The 26733-nt window shown below is 42.7% G+C and overlaps 1 protein-coding gene across 13 annotated transcripts in view; it reads left to right on the top strand.

Annotated features, from left to right (window-relative positions):
* The window catches only part of LOC139530740 (neural cell adhesion molecule 1-like), a 283644-nt gene that overhangs the window by 240939 nt on the left and 15972 nt on the right, over nt 1-26733 (top strand). For 5 of the 13 annotated variants that reach the window (XM_071327446.1, XM_071327452.1, XM_071327468.1 and 2 more), the window contains 3 exons: nt 3695-3820; nt 19621-19745; nt 20154-20334. In XM_071327446.1, coding sequence (XP_071183547.1) covers nt 3695-3820; nt 19621-19745; nt 20154-20334 — 432 coding nt within the window. Of the gene's footprint in view, nt 1-3694; nt 3821-7466; nt 7482-7923; nt 7960-11840; nt 11889-19620; nt 19746-20153; nt 20335-26733 lie in introns of all 13 variants that reach the window. The other 8 variants (XM_071327406.1, XM_071327413.1, XM_071327460.1 and 5 more) reach the window with 3 other exon arrangements.

Below are 26733 nucleotides of genomic sequence, written 5' to 3' on the forward strand. Positions count from 1 at the left end.
ACACACACACACACACACACACACACACACACACACACACACACACACACAGGAATCCCTAACAGCACAGAAGCACACAAACTTAAAACAACTTGGTTCACACACAAGTTACTGCAATTCTGACACAGACACACACATAACGCCCTGCCAGCACACACTCAAGCGGTGTAAGGCCTGCCGACGAATGCACGCAGATATCAAATCAACGTTTATTTGTCACGTGCGCCGAATACAACAGGTGCAGTGAAATGCTTACTTACAGGCTAACCAATAGTGCAAAAAAGGTATTAGGTGAACAATAGGTAAGTAAAGAAATAAAACAACAGTAAAAAGACAGGCTATATACAGTAGCGAGGCTATAAAAGTAGCGAGGCTACATACATACACCGGTTAGTCAGGCTGATTGAGGTAGTATGTAGATATGGTTAAAGTGACTATGCATACTGTATATGATGAACAGAGAGTAGCAGTAGCGTAAAAGACCGGTTGGTGGGTGGCGGGACATAATGCAAATAGTCCGGGTAGCCATTTGATTACCTGTTCAGGAGTCTTATGGCTTGGGGGTAAAAACTGTTGAGAAGCCTTTTTGTCCTAGACTTGGCACTCCAGCACCGCTTGCCATGCGGTAGTAGAGAGAACAGTCTATGACTGGGGTGGCTGGGGTCTTTGACAATTTTTAGGGCATTCCTCTGACACCGCCTGGTGTAGAGGTCCTGGATGGCAGGCAGCTTAGCCCGGGTGATGTACTGGGCCGTACGCACTACCCTCTGTAGTGCCTTGCGGTCGGAGGCCGAGCAATTGCCATACCAGGCAGTGATGCAACCAGTCAGGATGCTCTTGATGTTGCAGCTGTAGAACCTTTTGAGGATCTCAGGACCCATGCCAAATCTTTTTAGTTTTCTGAGGGGGAATAGGCTTTGTCGTGCCCTCTTCACGACGGTCTTGGTGTGTTTGGACCATTCTAGTTTGTTGTTGATGTGGACACCAATGAACTTGAGGCTCTCAACCTGCTCCACTACAGCCCTGTTGATGAGAATGGGGACGTGCTCGGTCCTCCTTTTCCTGTAGTCCACAATCATCGCCTTTGTCTTGGTTACGTTGAGGGATAGGTTGTTATTTTGGCACCACCTGGCCAAGTCTCTGACCTCCTCCCTATAGGCTGTCTCGTCGTTGTCGGTGATCAGGCCTACCACTGGTGTGTCGTCTGCAAACTTAATGATGGTGTTGGAGTCGTGCCTGGCCATGCAGTCGTGGGTAAACAGGGAGTACAGGAGGGGACTGAGCACGCACCCCTGGGGAGCTCCAGTGTTAAGGATCAGCGTGGCAGATGTGTTGCTACCTACCCTCACCACCTGGGGGGCGGCCCGTCAGGAAGTCCAGGATCCAGTTACAGAGGGAGGTGTTTAGTCCCAGGATCCTTAGCTTAGTGATGAGATTTGAGGGCACTATGGTGTTGAACGCTGAGCTGTAGTCAATGAATAGCATTCTCACATAAGTGCTCCTTTTGTCGAGGTGGGAAAGGGCAGTGTGTAGTGCAATAGAGATTGCATCATCTGTGGTATGCAAATTGGAGTGGGTCTAGGGTTTCTGGGATAATGGGATAATGGTGTTGATGTGAGCCATTACCAGCCTTTCAAAGCACTTCATGGCTACGGACTTGAGTGCTACGGGTCTGTAGTCATTTAGGCAGGTTGCCTTTGTGTTCTTGGGCACAGGGCCAATGGTGGTCTGCTTGAAACATGTTGGTATTACAGACTCAATCAGGGACATGTTGATACTGTCAGTGAAGACACCTACCAGTTGGTCAGCACATGCCTGGAGCACACGTCCTGGTAATCCGCCTGGCCCCGCAGCCTTGTGTATGTTGACCTGTTTAAAGGTCTTACAGAAGTCGGCTACGGAGAGCGTGATCACACAGTCGTCCAGAACAGCTGATGCTCTCATGCATGCCTCAGTGTTACTTGCCCCGAAGCGAGTATAGCAGGGATTTAGCTCATCTGGTAGGCTTGTGTCACTGGGCAGCTCGCGGCTGTGCTTCCCTTTGTAGTCTGTAATAGTTTGTAAGCCCTGCCACATAAGACGAGCGTCGGAGCCAGTGTAGTATGATTCAATCTTAGCCCTGTATTGACGCTTTGCCTGTTTGATGGTTCGTCGCAGGGCATAGCAGGATTTCTTGTAAGCTTCCGGGTTAGAGTCCCGCACCTTGAAAGCGGCAGCTCTACCCTTTAGCTCAGTGTGAATGTTGTCTGTAATCCATGGCTTCTGGTTGGGGTATGTACGTACAGTCACTGTGGGGACGACATCCTCGATGCACTTATTGATAAAGCCAGTGTACTCCTCAATGCCATCGGAAGAATCCCAGAACATGTTCCAGTCTGTGATAGCTAAACAGTCCTGTAGTTTAGCATCTGCTTCATCTGACCACTTTTTTATTGAGTCACTGGTGCTTCCTGCTTTCATTTTTACTTGTAAAGAGGAATCAGGAGGATAGAGTTGTGGTCGGATTTACCAAATGGAGGGCGAGGGAGAGCTTTGTACACGTCTCTGTGTGTGGAGTACAGGCAATCTATTTTTAAAAATCATGTTAAATGTGGTTGCACATTTAACATGTTGATAGAAATTTGGTGAAGACACCTGATTTAAGTTTCCCTGCATTAAAGTCTCCGGCCACTAGGAGCGCCGCCTCTGGGTGAGTGGTTTCCTGTTTGCTTATTTCCTTATACAGCTGGCTGAGTGCAGTCTTAGTGCCAGCATCAGTCTGTGGTGGTAAAACCACTCTCTAGGCAAGTAGTGTGGCCTGCAATTTATCACAATATACTCTACTTCAGGCGAGCAAAATCAAGAGACTTCCTTAGATTTCGTGCACCAGCTGCTGTTTACAAATATGCACAGACCGCCCCCCCCCCTCCCCCTCGTTTTACCGGAGTATGCTGTCCTATCTTGCCGGTTCAGCATATGTCCCGCTAGCTGAATATCCATGTCGTCATTTAGCCACGATTCCATGAAACATAGGATATTACAGTTTTTGATGTCCCGTTGGTAGGATATTCGTGATCGTACCTCATCTAATTTATTGTCCGATGATTGCACGTTGGCGAGAAGTGTTGACGGTAATTGCAGCTTTCCCAATCGCCTTCTCCGGGTCCTCACGAGGCATCGGCTCTTTCACCTCTGTACCTGCGTTGCTTCCTCTTGCAAAAAACGGGGATGTTGGCCCTGCCGGGTGTTTGGAGAATGCCCTGTGCGTCCTGCTTGTTGTAGAAAAAATCGACTCATGGACTAGAAAATACACACATACACACACAGAAACAAACACAACCAACCTCAACATATGACATACTCGCACACCCTCGCCCCCACACACACACGGTCAAGCAATACACCTCCCCACACACTCACTCAAACAAACGAGGGCGAGCCTCCGAGCTCGCTCATACACAAAAAACAGTCATGCCATCACACCCCCTCTCCGCTCACACTCTTCTCCACCACACTGCCTTGCTCCTGGACAGAGAGGAGATCAAAATAACAGCCAGCACTCTGTCCTGTCCTCTGCTCTTTTTAGCACAGGCCCTACCATCGCATCACTCTTCCTAGACCCATCCAAGACATGGGTTTCATCAGCCAGCCGGGTGACTGGGTCCGTGATGAGTAGCTTTAATGGAGCTTTCTAAAACCCTTTTTCCTCCGACAGGCCTGAGCATGATCACCATCGTTGGCCTGAAGCCCGAGACCTTCTATGAGGTCAAGATGTCCGCCATCAACGGCAAGGGCGAGGGCGAGAGCAGCCCTCCCCAGAACTTCAAGACTGAGCCAGTCCGTAAGTGCCTCCCTCCTTCCCTGTTCCCTCCTACTCCCTCCCTCCTTCCCTGTTCCCTCCTACTCCCTCCCTGTCCCTCCTGAAGAGCGATAGCACTCACCTGACCGTAATGCTTTTCCTCCCCATCACCACCTAGTGCAGTCTAGCCATCCAGCCACGACCACCCCAAGCCCCCTGCGCCAAAAGCATAATGCATCCCCCTTCCGATCTCTCTGATAGACCAGCCACTCCGCTCCGGGGATGCATTGCCAACTGACCCCAGCCTGTGTGTCTGTTTGCATAGAAGGGTTGGGGAAGGAGGGCTAGGGACCTAGTGCTTCATATAATGGAGGGTGAAAGGGGGGTGCAATCCTAGTTTCTGTACCCCCCCCCCCCCAACATACACACACACTGCTCCTTGTGACCATGATGGATCAATGAATGCTACTACCTAATAATTGATTGAAAGGAGTTTTGTGTGAACATCGCTTTGAAGCATCACTTACTACACAACCATCACTGAAGCATGACTCCTGGAAATTCTTAAACTTCTAAAGCATAGTGAATTTGGAGTAAAGCCATACATTATACGTTTGCCAATATAATGGAATATCGTATGGAATAATGGTATCTTCAGATAAGTCAACACTGAGGGTTTGATATTTTGAATCTCAGATGCAGTCACGAGTACGAAGAGGTTGTTTCTGCACATTCTCTCTACAGAAAAATCCAAAAGTCAGGCAGTGAAAATAGTGTTATACTTGTAGAGTAGCACGGGCATAGTTAGAGATAAATGTACTTCCTGATTAGATTATAATTGCTCCTCTTTTTGGCTGTTTCATTAAGGCCACTTTACACAAATTAAGTAAGTGGATAAATCTTGTAAGAATTGCTTAATGAAATAGCATAATATTAATCTGGCGAGATTCACACACTGCAATAGCCATCCCAAAACACAGGTGCTGAAGGAATTAGAGAGTTGGAATGGAATAGCGACCCCATCTTTTCTCTTCTCCCTCCTAATTTGCCAGTCATGCTGCTTGAAGTTGCTGCGCTGGCTAGTTATATAGGTTTATTCCGTTCAGATTCAACACATTGTGTTTAAGGCATGAATCAGTCGGATTCGGTTCTGCTTCTTGCCACGCTTCCATCTGCGCTTTAAACCTTCTGCTTCTGCAGCAGTCACCCTTAGCTGCCACTTGGATTTACCCTTTTTTCAGTCTGAAGTATAGAGGGATGTCTTGTCCTGTTATTACTTCGTAATTTGGAGCATTGAGTACCTTTTTAAAAATCAGATAAACAGTGATTTCATAATGCTCTGGATGTTTTCTTAGCTTAAAAGTACAGTGACGTTATTTTAAGTCTATCCCGAATCCTTAAAGAGCAACTACCCCACTTTTCAACCTCATATTCATTATCTTCAGAACCAAACCAGTGTTTACATAGGTGAAAACAGCGTATTTGTTTTGTAGAAAAAAAATAACGTCAGAATGTTATACCGAATGGCATTTTTTAATTATTTTTTTATTAAGTGATTTTCAAACACTGAGGTTCGCGGTGACGTGGGAAGCAAGAAAAAAAGCTCCCTCTGGCTAGAAACCCTTTCCAGGTTTTGAAAATCCCTGTTTTTTAAACTTTTAATCCTACCCTGTGATTTCACAAAGAAGCATTTTTTAGGACCTTATCTTTTTAACCATAGATAATTGAAACGTGCCATTTTTACAAATGTAAACACTGGTTTGGTGCTGGAGATGAGGAATATGAAATCAAAAAGTGGTGCAGTTGCCCTTTAACATACCTAATTGATGATAAAGTACATTGATTAGGTATTTTTATTGAGTTCTCTAAATTTAGAATACTTGCTTTTTTTTTACTGGTTATATATACAGTGGGGAGAACAAGTATTTGATACACTGCCGATTTTGCAGGTTTTCCTACTTACAAAGCATGTAGAGGTCTGTAATTTTTATCATAGGTACACTTCAACTGTGAGAGACGGAATCTAAAACAAAAATCCAGAAAATCACATTGTATGATTTTTAAATAATTAATTTGCATTTTATTGCATGACATAAGTATTTGATCACCTACCAACCAGTAAGAATTCCGGCTCTCACAGACCTGTTAGTTTTTCTTTAAGAAGCCCTCCTGTTCTCCACTCATTACCTGTATTAACTGCACCTGTTTGAACTCGTTACCTGTATAAAAGACACCTGTCCACACACAATCAAACAGATTCCAACCTCTCCACAATGGCCAAGACCAGAGAGCTGTGTAAGGACATCAGGGATAAAATTGTAGACCTGCACAAGGCTGGGATGGGCTACAGGACAATAGGCAAGCAGCTTGGTGAGAAGGAAACAACTGTTGGCGCAATTATTAGAAAATGGAAGAAGTTCAAGATGACGGTCAATCACCCTCGGTCTGGGGCTCCATGCAAGATTTCACCTCGTGGGGCATCAATGATCATGAGGAAGGTGAGGGATCAGCCCAGAACTACACGGCAGGACCTGGTCAATGACCTGAAGAGAGCTGGGACCACAGTCTCAAAGAAAACCATTAGTAACACACTACGCCGTCATGGATTAAAATCCTGCAGCGCACGCAAGGTCCCCCTGCTTAAGCCAGTGCATGTCCAGGCCTGTCTGAAGTTTGCCAATGACCATCTGGATGATCCAGAGGAGGAATGGGAGAAGGTCATGTGGTCTGATGAGACAAAAATAGAGCTTTTTGGTCTAACTCCACTCGCCGTGTTTGGAGGAAGAAGAAGTATGAGTACAACCCCAAGAACACCATCCCAACCGTGAAGCATGGAGGTGGAAACATCATTCTTTGGGGATGCTTTTCTGCAAAGGGGACAGGACGACTGCACCGTATTGAGGGGAGGATGGATGGGGCCATGTATCGCGAGATCTTGGCCAACAACCTCCTTCCCTCAGTAAGAGCATTGAAGATGGGTCGTGGCTGGGTCTTCCAGCATGACAACGACACGAAGCACACAGCCATGGCAACTAAGGAGTGGCTCCGTAAGAAGCATCTCAAGGTCCTGGAGTGGCCTAGCCAGTCTCCAGACCTGAACCCAATAGAAAATCTTTGGAGGGAGCTGAAAGTCCGTATTGCCCAGCGACAGCCCCGAAACCTGAAGGATCTGGAGAAGATCTGTAGGGAGGAGTGGGCCAAAATCCCTGCTGCAGTGTGTGCAAACCTAGTCAAGAACTACAGGAAACGTATGATCTCTGTAATTGCAAACAAAGGTTTCTGTACCAAATATTAAGTTCTGCTTTTCTGATGTATCAAATACTTATGTCATGCAATAAAATGCAAATTAATTACTTAAAAATCATACAATGTGATTTTCTGGATTTTTGTTTTAGATTCCGTCTCTCATAGTTGAAGTGTACCTATGATAAAAATTACAGACCTCTACATGCTTTGTAAGTAGGAAAACCTGCAAAATCGGCAGTGTATCAAATACTTGTTCTCCCCACTGTATATATATATATATTACAAAAGTGAACTATCCTATTATCACTGTCGGTCATGGTTCATAGTCAATTCTGAAGTGACAGGACAGTCAACTTCTACCATTCTGTTCTCATTGTTTCTATTTCTTCTGATTTTGTTATTCATGTTTACCCATCTCTTTTTGTTCAATTTGACTTCTCAGGCTATGCTTTCACAAGTAAGTTCTCATCCCTTTTCTTTGTCTTTGTTTTCATTTCATCCATTTATTTTAAACATTCATTTCTGAAATCTTTGTAGAAAATACTGAATTAGCTATTGGTGGTAGTAGTAGTAGTGTAGATCAGTGTTTCCCAACTTCAGTCCTTGAGTACCCCCAACCCCCAAATGTTTGCCCTGGTCAATCCCTCGATGAGTTGAATCAGGTATGTTTGTCCAGTGCTACAACAAAAAAATGTGTTCTGTTGAGGGTATTCAAGGACTAGAGTTGGGAAACTGGTGTAGATACATTTATTTTCAACAATTGAATTTGGTCTGTTACGTCATTGAATTAAGAATTATACTTGACCATTGCCTTAACCTTTTGATTGGGGCATTTTGGTAGAGTATTTGCCTTCAAGCAAATACTCACGCAATATCTCTTGTCTCATAAACCTTTCCAGGCGGCATACCATTTCATTACTCTAATGTGGACTCAGGTTTGTCTTAGTTGTTGTCGTTTCTTAACACAGACATTGAATTTATAATAAGTGAGTGACCATGTACCATAGCAATCCCATAGTTCCATAGATCATTTTTAGTACTTGCTTCTCCCCTGTGACTTGTCCCCTTTCCCTTTGTACAGTGCACTGATTGACCCCTGATTGACTGCAAATAGTCACTCATCCCTTAGCCAATTGTACATATACGCAGTAATTAGTATGAACATAAGAAGCAATAACAACATGTTGGGAGAGTGTCATTGCTAATACAGTAGCATTTACAAACAAAGAACTGAGCCGCATTATCGCTCAAAGGGAAATACAAATATGCAGTGCCATTAGTTTCTCAATGATGACTCATGGTTAATGCGGGCACAATTTTAATGTAACTTGAGGAATCGGCAACAGACAGGATTCAGCCTCGGTTCAGCCTCGGCTGATAGTTTGTTGCCGTTATTAAGGCATCCCTAATTCGCCAGACAATCTGCTTTTCCTCTGGGTTTATAGCATCTCTGTTCAGCCATGACAGTGTGAGGCACCATTACTGAGAAGCCTATTTTTCCCCCTCATAAGACTCTGATACAGAAGGCAGAGAAGCGCAACAAAGACCATATCTCTAAATGATACTGATTCTCTTGGAGGAGATGGATCGCATCATCTGTTTTTGTAGTGGAGGTTAACCCGTCTGGATGGGAGAGGTGATTGGTGGGATAATGGTCCGAACACTCCAAACACTCACTTAACATTCATCAGGGTCTGCGTGAATAACCAGGAGCCCAGGGATGTCGTCAACTTTAGTCTTCTCTGTTGCTGTATGCAGTTACTATACTATTTCCAGTGGAAGGGACAACTTGTAAATGTAGTCCAAAGCTGTTGATATTAAATTACATTTAATTAAGGAATTATTTCAAAGTATTGAGCTAAGTAGATATATTCTGGTTATACAAGTTAACTAATCTCCTTTTAATTAGGTTGTGTGTGCAGGCGTGTATGTCATAGTAGGGACTACAAGATAGGCCATAGTGAGTGCTCACATGTACATTTGTGTCATGCCATTGTTCTAGGCTCCCATGTGGCTCAGTTGGTAGAGCATGGCGCTTGCAACACCAGGGTTGTGATTTTCATTCCCGCGGGGTCCAGTATGAAAATGTATGCACTCACTACTGTAAGTTGCTCTGGATAAGAGCATCTGCTAAATGACCTAAAACCATTCTACACAGTGTATTCATCGGTTGAGGACAGAAGACAAGTCTTAATTTAGAAATATAGTGACCCAGGTGTCCACATAACCTGCAAAGGGATATGATGATTCCCTGAGGGCTGACCCAATGCTTGAGGTTGCTGTAACTAACCAGAACCCCAGGACATTTCAACCAAAGAGAGTACAGCTGAGGACCAGGGAGGTGTAGTCATGGGCACCATGTCGGAGACAGAGGACACTACACCATGTACTGAGGTCCAACTGACAACCTACAGAGGGCAGCACGGATGTCCAAGGTACAGTATCACAGCTGTTTCTGTAGCAGGGCCCCTCCTTGTTGCCATGACCACACTGAGCCTCCGTCCAGCCAAGGCAACAGAGACCCTGTGACCCATGGCAATAGCCCTGAGAACAACATTGTAGATGGCATGGATGAGGAGCTCTTTAACTCTGTAGGTGGAGTCACCAGTGAGCCAGCCATGGTGGTCGAGGCTGAGGTGGTGACGGAAGTTTGGAGACCCCTGAATCAGACTGTTCTAACATCAGCAACCGCACTTCAAATTACATGTACAACAGCAGCTACCTCACAAAATGCTCCCTACATACTCAGGCTGGGCAAAAGGAGATCACTGGCAGCCTAACGAGCAGCAGTCCAGCTGGTGACCTGACGTAATTGGACAGTGAGTACGCCTTTCTAAGGGATGTCTCAGCCTCTCTTGGCATTTTTCAACTAATTGGTTTTTCAGAAACACTTCTAACATGATTTAGGTGCCTTGGCTGGGGCACCGCAGAAACTTGGCTATAAATACCTTGGCTGCCTCTTAGCTTTTATGCAATTGCGCAGACATTTTTGAAATTGGTAATTTTTTCTTGTTCTTTTTTTGTAATCTTACATCATTTTTGGTATCCAATTGGTAGTTACGACCTTGTCTCATCACTGCAATTCCCCAATGGGCTCGGAAAGGCGTAGGTCAAGACATGCTGCTTCTAAACCCGGAAGACTGACGACCGAAGTCAGCTTGCAGGCGCCTGGGCCGCCACAAGAAGTCGTTAGAGCGCGATGAGCCCCCCCCCCCCCCCCCAGGCAAACCCTCCCCTGACTTGGTCGGCGCTGGGCCAATTGGGACTCCCGGTCACTGCTGGCTGTGGTGCCTCAGCACTGTGATGCTGTGCCTTTGACCTCTGCACCACTCGGGAGGCTATTAAATCTGTTCTTATCTAGCTAGCCAAAATGTCCTAATCCCTATTAGTTATTAAAAGGTTAATCTTTTTTTTCATTAAGTAATTTTCCCCTTTTTGTCAAAACTTATCTGCCCTGGAATTTACCACAAATATGTGATTTGCAATATCTGCGCATTGCCAGACAAAGTTGCTGGCCTGCTCATGCAAGACGGATTATCACTCAACTTCTCACCGGTGAAAGAACTCTATTGTGAGTTTCTGATTGCACTTCTGTTTCTGAACTGATGAGAGTTTACAGGGAGTCAAGCAGTGTGATGCTTCTTTGCAAAGTCGATGGCTTATGAGCGGTTCTTGCAAATATCATGTCAAAAGTGGACATGCTTTTTTTTCAAAGATTTGTGGAGTGGATTATTGCTTTCTGCAATACTGCACTACTTTCAAATTAAAACAATTCTCCTTTTAAATTGACTGTGTTCTACCAAGCGTTCTGTCAATGGCTGCAATGTTGCTTTTATCACTTTAGTGTCTTTGTCTGCCATAACATTTCTCACCTCGTGTATCTAAGGAAAGCCTGACACCCCTGGAACAAAAACTCTGGTTACCTTAGACAGTTCTACTCCCACTTGTGTACAAACAGCCTAGCAAACTAGGCTGATTTGTACACCGATAGTCTATTTTATGGTTCACTTACACAATATGCTTTTGTCACAAATAACACGATGTGTGTCACACAAGAGAGTAGTTTCTCATCTCACTCTTTTCAGCTGACTAACAATGATACATGTTTCATTGAGTCATCATGAGTCTTTGTACAGATCTGTGGTTCTTACAACGACACCTACCTTGTGGGTAATGACTCATGATTATCTTGAGAAATCAGCTTAGTTGGAATGAAATTAGTTTGTTGATAAAGTGGGTTCAATTCTATTGATTGTCGAACAATGACAAACAGCTATTCTACCTGCTTGAAACAAGCCTTGTGAAAACTCATCTGCCCTTAGGAATTGTGTGGGGAAGTCAATTATGTATTTAGAATTTACGGGGCAGTACATGTGCTATCTGCTGGTGTTCCTAAAGAAGATACGAATCATTTTTGGTGTGACACTTAAGTTTATTGCTGTACAATGTAGATTCCAGCTGATTTTACTGATAAAAACACAGTAAAATACACTGCTCTACATTCCATGGTAGAAGCATCTCAGATAATGACATGAATAGACCTGTGATATGACATATTCTTTATTATGAATGTGATGTTGTACTGTACATCATGATTTTAAAGTGCTCTTGTTCGTGAGGTGTTTCATGCTGCTCAGCATAAGCCTTATGTGAAAGTCGAAATGACGCTCTGTGGTGTGTTGGTGCCGGTAGATGACTGATGTGTACCGAGGTGGTGCTCTGCCATCAGAACAGCCAGTCGTCTGTAACACTAGCGACTGGCACTGCCCTCTGGGCAATCACGGGCACCTCTCACCATGTTTTCACCATCTTGCAGTTTCGTCAGTGACACCAACCTTCATTCCTTCAACAAGTGCAGCCCTTAGTGAGTATGCCGGCAGTGTGTGGTGTGTCTCTCTCTACCCCCGATGTCCCTCTGTCTGCTTGGTCTTACCACTGCTTAGTGCTACGTCATCACTCTGTAGAGAGAACCGATGTAGTGACAAGGAGCTACTGATGTACTGTTATTAGTTAAAGGGATGTGATACAGAGAGACAGTCACTGACTCTGCTCACTGCCTCAATCCTTAGTAGATTTCCACTGACTAACCGCCGCCTGCGAGAAACAGGTTGCCCCTCTACTGCCTCTACTATTTCCCTCTAATTTCCTTCCAATGAGCGCATGTATTCATCAGCAACATTCACACCACTGTGCATTTAGCATCGGCCCCCACAGTTTGCCGTGCATTTAATTTAGAGTGGAAACCTCCGATTGGGTTTTACAGACATGATTTATTTTTATGTCAAAGCAGTGCAGCATGCAGCGCGCATTTCATTAGGGGATTGATCACTGTAACATTTAACGATCACTGCTGCATGTTGTCTGATTAGTCTAAAGAAGGAAGTGACCATCCTCCCATTTAAATAACATCGCCACCATTAGCGTTAGTGCACCAAGAGCTTCTCTGCCCTTTAGATATATAACTAGTCTGCTCATTCTATCTCTCTTCCTGTCTGTGTGTCTGTGGCTCCTCTGCTAAGCCAGGTGCAATGTTTGAACACTCTTCTAAGATGTAGGCAGCTCCCTCCCCTTCTCTCTTTCCCCTGGTGGCTATGGTATTGACAGTGATGTCGGGTAACATTCCGGGTGTTCCACGGGTAACCATTACAGCATGCGTTACATATACCTGTCGAGAATAAGGGAGCCTGGTTTGACAGACAGCGAGGCGAGACAGAGCTTATTCTGACAGACCGGAGGTTTTTGAAAGATAACCATTCTGTGATTTAATAAAAGAGGGTGACGGTGTCTGCTACCTACAATTGGACAATGTTGCCCAGCCATCGGCATGCTGTGCTTTGAAGGGTGACTACAGGGATAATAGAGTAAACAACATGAAGATCAGACTGCATAGAAAAAAGACAGCAGGATTTTGATTTTACCAATATTTTAAACAAACGAATGAATGCCAAACAGTAGGGATGTGAATCCGTCCTAACATAACTCCTGTGCTTCATTAAAAGAGAAGGATGGAAAGGGGAAAAAGGGAGGGATAAAATAAAAAGGCTCAGGTGGTGAAGAACGAGAGGCATGAATAAGCAACTTCCTTGTATAAGATAGAGCTATGTTATCTTATAGAATTGTACTGAGACTCATGGTTGTTGATGTCACTTACTGATGAGATTATTTTGAATTGACTAGGACCACTAGTTGTGGTTTGTTGTTTAAATTTTGAAGTTCCCACATGTGTAGCCTTTTCATATGTTTAATGCTCTTAAGAATTTGGCTACATACATGTTTGGGAAGGGCAAATCAGGTATCCCTAAAGTATTGTTAGGATAGGCATGGCTGATTTCATTGGCTGAATGCTTTGATGCTGCTATGGGTCAACATTGGGCCCTGGTGTACAGTATGGTTGTGTTCATTGTGTGTGTATGTGCTATGGGTCTGTCAAATTGCTGTTATCTGTCTAATGTAGAAAATCTAAGGATACCTGAGGAACTATTTTGTAGGTCATGTGCCAAGTATATTTCTAGGCTAACCAATATACATCATATAACAGCTCTAATATAACAGTGCTCTATTAGTTACTAATTTGATTTTGACTCGCCTGTAGAATATTAAATTGTAGTTCATATACAGTGCATTCGGATTGTATTGAGACCCCTTGGCTTTCTCCACATTTTGTTACGTTACAGCCTTATTCTAAAATTGATTAAATACACACTTTTCCCAATCTACACACAATACCTCATAATGACAAAGCGAAAACAGGTTTTTACATTTTTTTGCTAATTTATTAAAAATAAAAAACATAACTTATTTACATATGTATTCAGACCCTTTGCTTTGAGACTCAAAATGTAGCTCTGGTGCATCCTGTTTCCATTTATCACCTTTGAGATGTTTCTACAACTTGATTGGAGTCCACCTGTGGTAAATTCAATTGATTGGACATGCTTTGGAAAGGCACACACCTGTCTATATAAGGTCTCACAGTCGACAGTGCATGTCAGAGCAAAAACCAAGCCATGAGGTCAAAGGAATTGTCCGTAGAGCTTTGAGAGAGGATTGTGTCAAAGCACAGATCTGGGGAAGGGCATCTAACATTTCTGCAGCATTGAAGGTCCACAAGAATACAGTTACCTCCATTCTTAAATGGAAGAAGTTTGGAACCAGCAAGACTCTTCCTAGAGCTGGCCTCCCGGCCAATCGGGGGAGAAAGGCTTGGTCAGGGAGGTGACCAAGAACCTGATGGTCACTCTGACAGAGCTCCAGAGTTCCTCTGTGGAGATGGGAGAACCTTACAGAAGGACAACCTTCTCTGCAGCACTCTACCAATCAGGCCTTTATGGTAGAGTGGCCAGATGGAAGCCACTTCCCAGTAAAAGGTACATGACAGCCCGCTTGGAGTTTGCCAAAAGGCAACTAAAGACTCTCAGACCATGAGAAACAAGATTCTCTGGTCTTATGAAACCAAGATTGAACTCTTTGGCCTGAATGCCAACCGTCATGTCTGAAGGAAACCTGGCACCATCCCTACGGTGAAGCATGGTGGTGGCAGCATTATGCTGTGGGGATGTTTTTCAGCGGCAGGGACTGGGAGACTATTCAGGATCGAGGGAAAGATGACTGTAGCAAAGTACAGAGAGATCCTTGATGAAAACCTGCTCCATCGCACTCAGGACCTCAGATTGGGGTGAAGGTTCACCTTCCAACAGGACAACGACTTGAAGCACACAGCCAAGACAACGCAGGAGTGGCTTCGGGTCTGAATGTCCTTGAGTGGCACAGTCAGATCCCGGACTTGAACCTGATCAAACATCTCTGGAGAGACCTGACAATAGCTGTGCAGCGACACTCCCTATCCAACCTGACAGAGTTTGAGAGGATCTGCAGAGAAGAATGGGAGAAACTCACCAAATAAAGGTGTGCTAACCTTGTAGCGTTATACCCAAGAAGACTCGAGGCTGTAATCGCTGCCAAAAGTGCTTCAACAAAGTACTGAGTAAAGGGTTTACATTTTTTATTAATTTGTAAAACTTTCTAAACCAGTTTTTCCTTTGTCATTATGGGGTATTTTGTGTAGATTGATGAAGAAAAAAAAAACATTTAATCCATTTTAGAATAAGGCTGTAACGTAACAAAATGTGGAAAAAGTCAAGGGGTCTGAATACTTTCCGAATTCACTGTAAAGTCTATGTAATTCATATTAAAAGATTTAGTCATTTATCAATACTGATTGCCTTCATGTGTGATTAGTATTCTAGCTGGCTAAATGCGAAATATGAGGAATTTGCGCTTAAGGCTTCAGGTGTGTTTACATGTGCATACGTTAAATGTATTTGACACCAGCTAATTGGAGTAAGTATGTTTTATGTCTAGTGGTGTGTTTAGAATTCATTAATTGAAATTCAGAGTCCACTCTGTGTTTCTGTAATTCATGTTTCTTTCCTCTATAACCATATTAAGCATAATATCTTAAAGTATGGGACTTTATACTATGGTAAGGGTTTACACTGCATTCTCATACGTCGTGGCCATATCTTTTGACAATATGGCCTTAGATACAGTATGCAATTGTACAATGTGTGACTGGATGTCAAATGTGTCCCAAATACTTTAACCCCCCCAATGCTTCATGTGGTCATACAGTAGTTGTCATATTGGCATACCATATTTCATTGCGCATGTAACATTTTACAATGTGCTTTGTCAATCAGTATTGTTAATACTGCAGAGTTTCCTCTGTTTTTCTTTTCTTTTACACAACTGTCTTGGTTGGAGCGAAAATGTTCAATGTATACAGACAACAAGGCTCTATGAAGACCCTTTAAGGTCAAGAGCCAAAGTATAAGCGACAGTCTTATACAAAGCCACAATTTATTTTGTGTAGAAATAGTATCAAACTGATATTCGCATTAATTCCAGTCCAGAGGAAATACTGTTTCAAAGAAAGATGCATGAGGCAATTTTAGACAAATAGCATTTCGTGGAATTGGTATCCAGTAAAATTTGTGCATACATGAGCTGACTTATTTCTGGTCATGACATCTTTTGAATACACTAAAAACCTGCACTTGCAGTCCTAAAATGCTTCATGTATCTAATTGCTGTACATGTTTTCTATGTCTATTTGATGTGTAAAAAAGTTCTGTTCTGAACGTATGTATTTATTTTGTCATGTGTTTCTGTTTTGAATCATTTTGTCTTTAACGTTCTTATTATTTTGTTCCTTACCCATGTTTACATCATTTTTAAAATGTTTTGTATTTTCCATGTGACCCCCCCCTTTCCACTTTTCTTTCAACCAATCATGTGCGTGCGTATCATATGACTATGTCATGTGGCTCTTGCATGGTGCTGATGATGTCGTCTTCGCTGGTGAACAGAAGGTAATTTTTTTTGTTCTGTTTGGTCCTATTCATATTATATCAATAAGAAGCAGTGGAAAATTAGACATGATTTCAAGCTTAGATATGCTACTTTGATAGCCATTAAAAAAAAATAATGGGTCAACTTGCATTCTATCTACCTCATCTCCAACCATATTAACACAATTACATGCAGATGTTTGTGCTTACTTGGTTACCCACTAACAGAGGTATAATTCACGTTTTTTTCTGAGAGGTGCAGAGTATTGTAATGAAACCGGCAGGGAGCAGGTCTCGAACCCTCGACCTTCTAGCCCGAAGTCCAGCGCGCTATCGACTGTACCCCAAAAGCATGCTCAAGCGGCAGAGTCGATATCCGTGCTTATAAACCCAGGGTTGTTACAGTATATTTCCCTCATTCCTATAGCTATATTATATATGTTATATAGATAGCTATCAGTAAGCATTACATAATGTAGTTGGAAATAAGCAAAGGGTTGACCTCTAACCGGATATCTTTTTTTATAGTACATTTTTGGGGGGTGCCTACGGTGCCATTACTGCCTACGGTGCCATTACTACCTCCCATGGCTATCATGTGCAAACAGAACATGTTTTTTTAAATTTACTTTTTTGTTGCCAAATCACATCATCTCAATAGCAGCGTTGAAACCATCGCCTTTAGCAACTGCATCGCACGCTCATTGAATTGTGTTTTCCTGGAATGACGTATTCATCCTTGGAGTTAACTCCTTTTCAGACTGTCTCCCAGAATGCTTTTCTGAACTGACTAACATTGGTAATCACCCCCACATTACTGCATGCATGCATGTTCACTCCTCTTTCCTTCAACTCCTTTGTTTTCTTTACTGTCTCACCAGACAGAAAGGTCTGGCCTGTCTGCATGTCTGTCGGTCTGTGTTTGTCTTCGAGTGCCTCTAAGTAATTCACATGTATTGATATTGACTGAAAAATGACAGTCCCATTTACAATTCATGACTCCTTTAACCCATCTGGTGTGACAAACTTTTCATTGCATTTGGGCACAGCAAACCAATAAGCTCATTGGTTCACACAAACATTTGTCTGATGTAACGTTCAGAAATTGCTAAGTATACATACACTACTGTGCAGACAAACTTAGAGTAATATTACTGTACAATATTTACATCATGTTTAACTAGATAAGACAACTTTTGGGGAGACCAATGGAAAGTTGAGTTATTGTTGCATCAGATGAAAATGGGAACGATCATGGGACTGTCACAAATATACCCGAATCACTACATATTGAATAAAAGCGGAGTTTGCATGATAGAGCATGTTTTTGTTAATATCTCTAATTCACATAACCCTAATGGCTCTTCTTTCTTCTTAACATTTGGAAATTCCTCACCTAACTGGGAATGATGCTCACGACTGGATAGACTCTATGAATATACCTCCCTGTACATGCCACCGTTTTGACGGGTCTTTCTTATCACTAACTCTGTTTATTTCAATTCCAGCATCAAATCATGCTTACTCCAATACTTTTGAGTCCAATGCATTTTGGAGGAGAATTTAATCAGATAATCACCTGAGATCAAGATCAAGTGCCTTCACGCATGTCTGATTGACTAATTGTGTAATCACCACTGAAATGAATGTTTGAAGTGTCATTAATTAACCAGATTCGACGTCAATTTAAATTTAGAATGCAACCGTAAAAAAAAAAAAAAAAATTACCCGCAGACATGATCTTTTATACATTTTATGAAGGATTGAAATTTGTGAAAATTAAAGATGGTACTTACCTTTTCAGGTCCAAGGTAGAGGATAAATAGGAGCAGACACTGGAAAATATTATCCAATCATAGGATTCAATCAGGCTGAAGTCAGGGAGCTTTAGGCCAAGATCCAATGGATAGCGTGAGCAAAAGTGGAGCAGGTTTCATCTGTCTGTCTCTCACCCTATTATTGCTTATCGTTCTTAACAAATTTTGGCTGAAGTTAAAGGAGGGGATCCAAACAGAATTCCAGGCTGGAGTATAGGTGAAAGTCCAACATTAATATTCCCTGCTGCACTTCCATGGGTTACTTTCAGAATGCCTGGCAGGATTGTTGTTGTCTGCTGCTCTTTCACTGCCCTCTGTGGGAATAACCTGATCTCAGAGTTCATTGGTGGATAAATATCATCAGGGTGATCAAGGGCAACAATGATCCCAGAAGCATGGCCTTGAGCTTCAAAGCTTGTACCCAGTGTGACTGAAGGTCAGGGTGTCAGGCTGCAACATTTCAGAAAAAAACTAAATCGGGACAGTAAATAATCTCCTTTGATCTCAGCCAAAAACAAACAAATCAGTGTGCATTGGAGATGTGCTGTAGCAGCAGCCATTTGAAACCTGATACCACCTTTTGGGGCAGTTAGTGATAGTGTGTAGTAGAATACTGGAGCTGTATGTAACATGCTGTGTTCTGCTAGTTACTTTGTAGCATATTCACACTGCTAACTGTGTGTAACCAATGTTCCCATGATTAATGAGTTATGGTGATTAGAGTCTCCTCCCTACACCCTCTGTGACTGAGGTGTCATGGCTGTAAATTTGAACGCTAACATCATTAGACACAGACACACTCAAAAGGCAAACACACACACACACACTGTACATACGCTGGAACACACCGACCCTCCCCTCCCAACGGACCATGATAATGTTATTAAATGTAATAGAGTAACATGTCCAATCAAGACGAGAAGGCTAATTAGCCTGTTCCCTTTGTCTGGAGGAGAGGACATGTAACGAGCTGCTTCTGAACGAGAATTATCTCTCCACTGGCTCTCTCCCTCACCCCACTGACCTCACTGTCCCTCCATCATAAAACCGTCCTTGAGTCTATGAGGGACAAGACTGAATTTTATCGTCTTGGAACGTCCTCTGCCGGTGCCACCGTCAAAACAGTAAAAAAAATTCTCCAGATGTACTACATTTATAGCAGTACTTACACAAAAAACCAGAGGCAAGGGATTGAAATGAAGTGAGAATCCCACAGCGGCTTGGGCTTGTTAAGAATTATAATCCCACTCCTGAAGCGAGGGCAGATTTAGTGATGTAGACTGTTTCTCCGACAATGGGAGTTAACGAGGGACAGCTGCATTCAGCCATGCCACCTAGGTTAAGGGCCGTGGGCAGGAGACTGAGCTGAGCATGTAGGCCGTCACCATGGTAACTGACTGACCGCTTTGTCCTGTTATGTCCTGTGTAGGGGAGCCCAGTCCCCCTAAACTGGAGGGCAAGCTGCAGACCACGGGCAACGCCCTCAAGGTCAACTGGATCAAGCAGGACGATGGAGGCTCGCCCATCAAACACTACCTGATAAGATACAGGGCTGTGAGTATGACGGAGCATGGATGTGTAACACTGTGTATACCGATTTGCTTCCTGGTTTTCCCCCAAGAGAAGCTATTCAGCATGTATTGGTTACATATCTCTCCGGTTTTATCGCACGGTCATTATTTCAGTTTAGGAAAAAGCAAATAGACTTATGGATATTTGAAAAACAGAAATGGATCACATGATTTGTAAACATTGACAGATCACCATTGTGTTTTATGCCTAGATTGATAAATGGTTAGTGATTCACATAGGAAGATTAATGGAGGACCAAATAACAAGTGTGACTGCATGGAAACATTTACAGTGATATAAAGTGATGGGCAGTTTTCTGGAGTGCCATAGCCACAGATGTCTTACCGAGTCAGGTCTTTTGAGTGTCTCTTTTTTTGCGACACTCCCTAGAAGCACGTTCCGGACTGGAAGCCGGAGATCCGCTTGCCCAACGGCAGTGAGTACGTGGTGCTGAACAGCCTAGACTGGAACACAGAGTATGAAGTCTACGTGGTGGCCGAGAACCAGCAGGGCAAGTCGCAGCCCGGCACCCTCTTCTTCTGGACTGCAGCAGAGCCCACCGCCATCCCAGGTACTGCCCACCCCCACCCCACCCTGCACTGCAAGGACACATACACTTCCAACAGAGTGCCACCGTGACCCAATGTATACTGTGTTTACCCCTCCAGTTCTTCACCCAAATGCACTTCTAGTCAGGTTTTGAGACTACCTAAGCCCTGACACTTCACAGATGTAGATGTCACTCCTCTGTCCTGATGTGTTAGGCTAGCCTGTTAGGGCAATTGATTGGTTTGAACATTTCTGCTGGTATTTTCATTCGGTCTTGCAATTGGCACACCCTCATCAAGTTTGTTCATCCCAAAAGAAGGTTGGAAAAAGGTCAAAGTTAGACAGACAGAAAACAGAGTAGCAAAGTCATCTTCTGACTGTCAGGGCTACATTTTAGAAACACTTTGCCCTCTGCAGTCCGCCTCAAAGCCTCAATTCCAGAGTTTGTCGCACCATTGCACAAAGCTTTGGGGTGATAAGAATTGAACAAAGACTGTGGCAGTTTGTCTCGCTGTTTGTGATGGAATAGTTTTGCACACAGTGAGTCTTTGTTGCTGTAGAGTGAGATTGGTCATTTGTTCTCGGCCTATAACCTCTCTGGCTGACATTGCTGCGCAAGTTCAGTGAGCAATAATGTCAGGACAGATGATATCGGTCAGGCCTCAAACATTCTCTTTATGTCCATAGCAATGCCCCTACCCTGGTGGTCACGGTCCGCTGGTGCTCTGTTGACAGTGTCGTGGTCTGAGAGGTTTGAATTTTAACTTGGGCTGCCTCCCCACTGACCAAACCTGAGCTTGGAACCTTTTCCTTACTATTTATCTCTTTCTCATAAATCCCTCCTTGCACTGAATCGTTCTCTCTTTCTCTATATATTATTGTCTCTTACTTTCCCACCCGCACTTCTCTCTTTCTTATGTGTCTATCAGTAGCTCCATGCATTTCTCACTTTCTCTACACCTTTTTTAGCTCTTTTTCCCTATCTTCCATTCCTCTCTCTTTCCATTTCTCTTCATGTCATGCACATTCTCTCTCTGACTTTTTGATGTTTCGAGCATCAAAAGTCTGTCTCTCCCTCTCCTCTCTGTTTCTCTCCCCTCTATCTTTCTCTTCCAAAGCCAGGTTTAGTGCGTCTCAGTTCAGGCTCACTGCTGTATTTACTGACCTGAATATGTGCCTTGCCTCAGTGGGGATGCAGCCTTCAGTCTTGCATGGTGACGCGTCAACAGGATTAATGTCTTAATGCTTTACTGGAGACCTAACAGGCATCTGCCAGTGCATGGCACAGGGACCGGCTTTTTCTCATCCACTTGGTGGGAACCAGCCATATAGCAGTGGGAGGTTTGGATCACTTATTATTCTGTCTGAGCAGGTTCACGTGGACACCGTCCAAGTTCCCTTTTTATTTACTTCTTTATATAAAAATAAAAATGTGTCCCTTTGCCGAGCTTAGCTACACACGTAGCAGTGCCAATAATTTTTATGCGAAGCATCTGGGTATTTGACTATATTTTTAGGCTAAACATCTGCACCGACTTAAGGTCCACAGCTGTTCTTAGTAAAGATGGCCGAAAACAGGGTTGTTCCATGAAATGGGTGCCTTTTGGACATGCAAACTGTTTAGAAATTAACTTTTAGAATATTTTTTCTTTCAACATTCAGTTGCATGGAGGATATGTTTAGCCTACAAAAAAAACACATTTTCCCATCTCTGGCATTGAAATCCTATGAACTAAGAGCATTTTATCTGCACTTGTACCACACTGACCATGTTTACATGCGCACAGTATTCCAGATAGTAGCTCATACCCGCTTAAGGTCTTATTTGGGATAAGCTGTTTATATGCACCTTTGATATCCCGCTCACGAGCATCCCTGTATCCATGAATAAACAGAATATTTCTCATTTTAAATTCATATGGGTTAAATGGAATAGAAACTGAAATCTGGACACTGATTGTAGGCCTATTTCACATGTAGCCTAATATAATATTAACTCCTGCAGAATTTCTTGAAGTAAAATTATACAACAAATGTACATTTTGTTTAGGGAACAGGAGTGGAGAAGTATGATTTCTTTCTTTCAGCATCTCTTGAAAATGTGAATATGCGTGTAATGTGTTATCTTTGACACTGTAATGCAAGCGGACAGTGTTTCAACCACATAAAATATGCACCCAAGCCAACTGAAATCTTATCAGAAACTTGTTTCATCGTTTTCTCAGCTTTTCATTTCCTTAAAACCGGTCAAACTGACATTTTGACATTTTGCACGGAACCATCTTTCCACTGTTTTGGAATTATTGTGTTTTCTCCCCGGTCCTTAATTGAAACTGAAGTTAACTAGATTACGAACGCATTCATTCTGTCTTGGGACCACTACTTTATTTAGTATCTAGGCCAGGGCAACAAGTTATGACAGAAGAGAAGCTGCATGTCTCTAATTATAGTTTACAAACAAATGGCATAGCAAATGGCGGAAATTATAATATAGCCTACCAAATGTTGGAAATTATAAACAGAAAGAAACCTGTCTAAATTAGGTGTGAAAGTAATCTAAGCCATTAGCCTATATGGTCCAGTAAAGTGTGTCAGCAAAATAAACTATGAAATTATTATGGTGGATTGAACTGCACAGGTATAGCCTACTTTTTTAAGTGATTTTGATTTGATATTCAGATGAAAACATCATCACACAACACCTATGATATGCAAAACTGAGCGCGCACAGACCTTAAACAACCAAACGGGATTCGTTGACATGCCATACTATTCTGTCTAAGATCAGCATATCCCAGGCATCTTATCCAGGTTTCTCATAACCAGGATACAAGCTTTTTAGTTTTATTGTACACGGTATATGATGTTTATATGTGTCAACTCAAAAACAAAATACTTGAGTATTCCGAATAATAATGGGGTATTGGTGTGCATGTAACAGGTGGTCACTGTCTGTCAACCCTGTTACGGACACCGATGTAACTGCCAACATTTTATCATTGATCAAGTATCCGTTGTACAAATTAACTTTCAGAATCTCCCTAGGAGAGGTGGGTGTGGAGTCAGGCGCAGGAGAGCAAGAATATCCCAGAAGGGTGTTTTTATTACTGTCCACCAACACAACAGGTACAGGACCACAAAAGTAGCCACAAGAACACAGGAACGCAGTCTAGTGAAAAACGGAAAACTCTCCTCTGCTAAACTAACGTGCGGGCAAAACAGTCCCGTGAAAACAAACCTGCTTAACACTAAAAGAAAACGCAACCCAAACCAACGACAGTAATACAAACAATCCCGCACAAAACCTAGCGGGTAGGGCGAGATTAAATACCCCACTGATTAACTTAAACTAGACACAGGTGAACACAAGACAGACAAAACCAAACGAAAAAGGAAAAGGGATCGGTGGCAGCTAGTAGGCCGGCGACGCCGAGCGCCGCCCGAACAGCGGGAGGAGCCACCTTCGGTGGAAGTCGTGACATAAACTCACATATAATATCAAACTCTTGAAGTTACCGTTGGGCCTCTAACAGGGTTGACAATAATGGGGTTTAGGTAAAGACCGGCATTACTCCTAATGTGGTGAAGAGCACGGTGTTCATGAAATTAGGAACTATACGTATGTTCCACACATAATGATAGTTAAATCAAATTCATGTTTTCCTACCATTAATTGAGTGAACAGGGTTGACGGGTTGAGCTCGTCTATTTATAAAACAATTATAAATAGACCAGAAAGAGAGTGAAGACTTACTTATTTTTAAACCATGCTGTTCAGAAAACTCAAACGATGTCACCTGCTGTGAATAATTTAACTTGGTGGAATGGTCCATTATTTTAAAGGGGTAAATTGTTTGCATAACAGGCTTGGCCTTAAAATGACCGACAGATGTAAATGAATCACTAATATAACATGACATCTTCCTAGAAGTGACACAGGGTTGACGGAGAGACATGTCAAAAGGCACTTCAGCAAACCTTTATTCATATGAAAAATCAGATTTATTCAATTCTCCATGTGGTCTATATTAAAGTGCACTTCGTGTAATATAACAGGCTTTTAAAATTCAATATTAGTGCATAATTTCTACTTGAAATATCAAATGCACTCAAGGCGCCCATTTCGTGGAACGACCCAACAGCTGCTGTGTCATAAATCCAGACTCTCTCGGTGTTATATATTGGCACTGCAACATATTAGATAAATATAGGTGAGTGCATATGATATGAAATGTACTTTTCCTTTTTTGTTTACTTACTGGGCATATATACAGTGAGCTCAAAGTATTGGGACAGTGACAATTTTGTTGTTGTTTTGGCTCTGTACTCCAGCACTTTGGATTTGAAATGATGAAGTGCAGCCTGTCAGCTTTAATCTGAGGGTATTTTCATCCATATCGTGTGAACCGAAATTACAACACTTTTTGTACATAATCTCCCAATTTTAGGACACCAAAAGTATTGGGACAAATTCACTTATGTGTATTAAATTAGTAAAAAGTTAAGTATTTGGTCCAATATTCATAGCACACAATGACTATATCAAGCTTGTTGATTGCATTTGCTGTTTTTAGTTGTTTTTAAGATTATTTTGTGCCCAATAGAAATTAATGGTAAATACTTTTATTTTAAATAAGAATAGAATGTTTCTAAACACTTCTATATTAATGTGGATTATACCATGATTAAGGGTAATCGTGAATGAATCGTGAATAATGAGTGAGAAAATTACAGATGCACAAATATCATACCCCCAAGACATGCTAACCTCTCACAATTACAATAACATGGGAGGTTAGAAACTTTCTCACTTATCATTATTCACAATTAATTCAGGATTATCTGTGATTAAGGAGCATCATCATTCATGTAGAAGTGTACTTAACTTTTTACTCCTTTAATACACACATAAGTGAATTTGTCCCAAAACTTTTTGGGGACTATGTACAAAAAGTGCTATAATTTCTAAACCTTTCACCCAATATAGATATAGTTATAGATAGATAGATACAAAGTATGTGGATACCTCTTCAAATTAGAGGATTCAGCTATTTCAGCCAAACCCGTTGCTGACAGGTATATAAAATTGAGCACACAGCCATATAATCTCCATAGACAAACATTGGCAGTAGAATGGCCTTACTGAAGAGCTCAGTGACTTTCAATGTGGCACCGTCATAGGATGCGCCCTTTTTTGCCCTGCTTGAGCTGTACTGGTAATTTGTAAGTGCTGGTACTGTGAATTGGAAACGTCTAGGAGCAACAACAGCTCAGCCACGAAATGGTAGGCCACACAAGATCACAGAACGGAACTGCCAAGTGCTGAAGTGTGTAACGCGTAAATATCGTCTTTGCAACACTCACTACTGAGTTCCAAACTGCCTCTGGAAGCAACAACCGCACAATAACTGTTTGTCGGCAGCTTCATGAAATGGCTTTCCATGGCCAAGCAGCCGCACACAAAGCCTAAGATCACCATGCGCAATGCCAAACGTCAGCTGGAGTGATGTAAAGCTCACCACCGTTAGACTGGAGCAGTGGAAACGCGTTCTCTGGAGTGATGAATCACGCTTCACCATCTGACAGTCCGACAGACGAATCTGGGTTTGGCGGATGCCAGGAGAACGCTGCCTGCCCCAAAGCATAGTGCCAACTGTAAAGTTTGGTGGAGGAGGAATATTGGTCTGGGACTGTTTTTCATGGTTTGGGCTAGGCCTCTTGCTTTAAGAGACATCTTAAATCTACAGCATACAATGACATTCTGAACAATTATGTGACTCCAACTTTGTGGCAACACTTTGGGGAAGGCCCCTGTTTCAGCATGACGATGCCTCCGTGCACAAAGCGAGGTCCATACAGAAATGGTTTGTCGAGATCGGTGTGGAAGAACTTGACTGGCCTGCACAGAGCCCTGACCTCAACCCCATCCAACACCTCTGGGATATATTGGAACGCTGACTGCGAGCCAGCCCTAATCTCCCAACATCAGTGCCCGACCTCACTGATGCTCTTGTGGCTGAATGGAAGCAAGTCCCCGCAGCAATGTTCCAACATCTAGTGGAAAGCCTTCCCAGAAGAGTGGAGGCTGTTATAGCAGCAAATGGGGGACCAGCTCCATATTAATGCCCTACAGCTGGTGTCCACATACTTTTGGTCATGTAGTGTGTATACATAGAAGTTTACTTTTGAGAAATATATATATATATATACGCACGCACGCACTCACACAAAAGCACACACACACACACACACACAGACAGACAGTAAACTTCAATCGATGTTCCTCAATGCAGGTCAAGTAAAAAAAAAAAAAAAGGGAAAGGTTGAATAATTGGAAATATTGACCCACATGATTCCATGGGTTTGAGCATGCTCAATACTGAGTGTGCAAGGACCACTGGAGTTCTAAATTGACCAATCC

This window comes from Salvelinus alpinus, chromosome 1, assembly GCF_045679555.1.
Source record: "Salvelinus alpinus chromosome 1, SLU_Salpinus.1, whole genome shotgun sequence".
In the NCBI taxonomy this organism is placed as follows: Eukaryota; Metazoa; Chordata; class Actinopteri; order Salmoniformes; family Salmonidae; genus Salvelinus; species Salvelinus alpinus.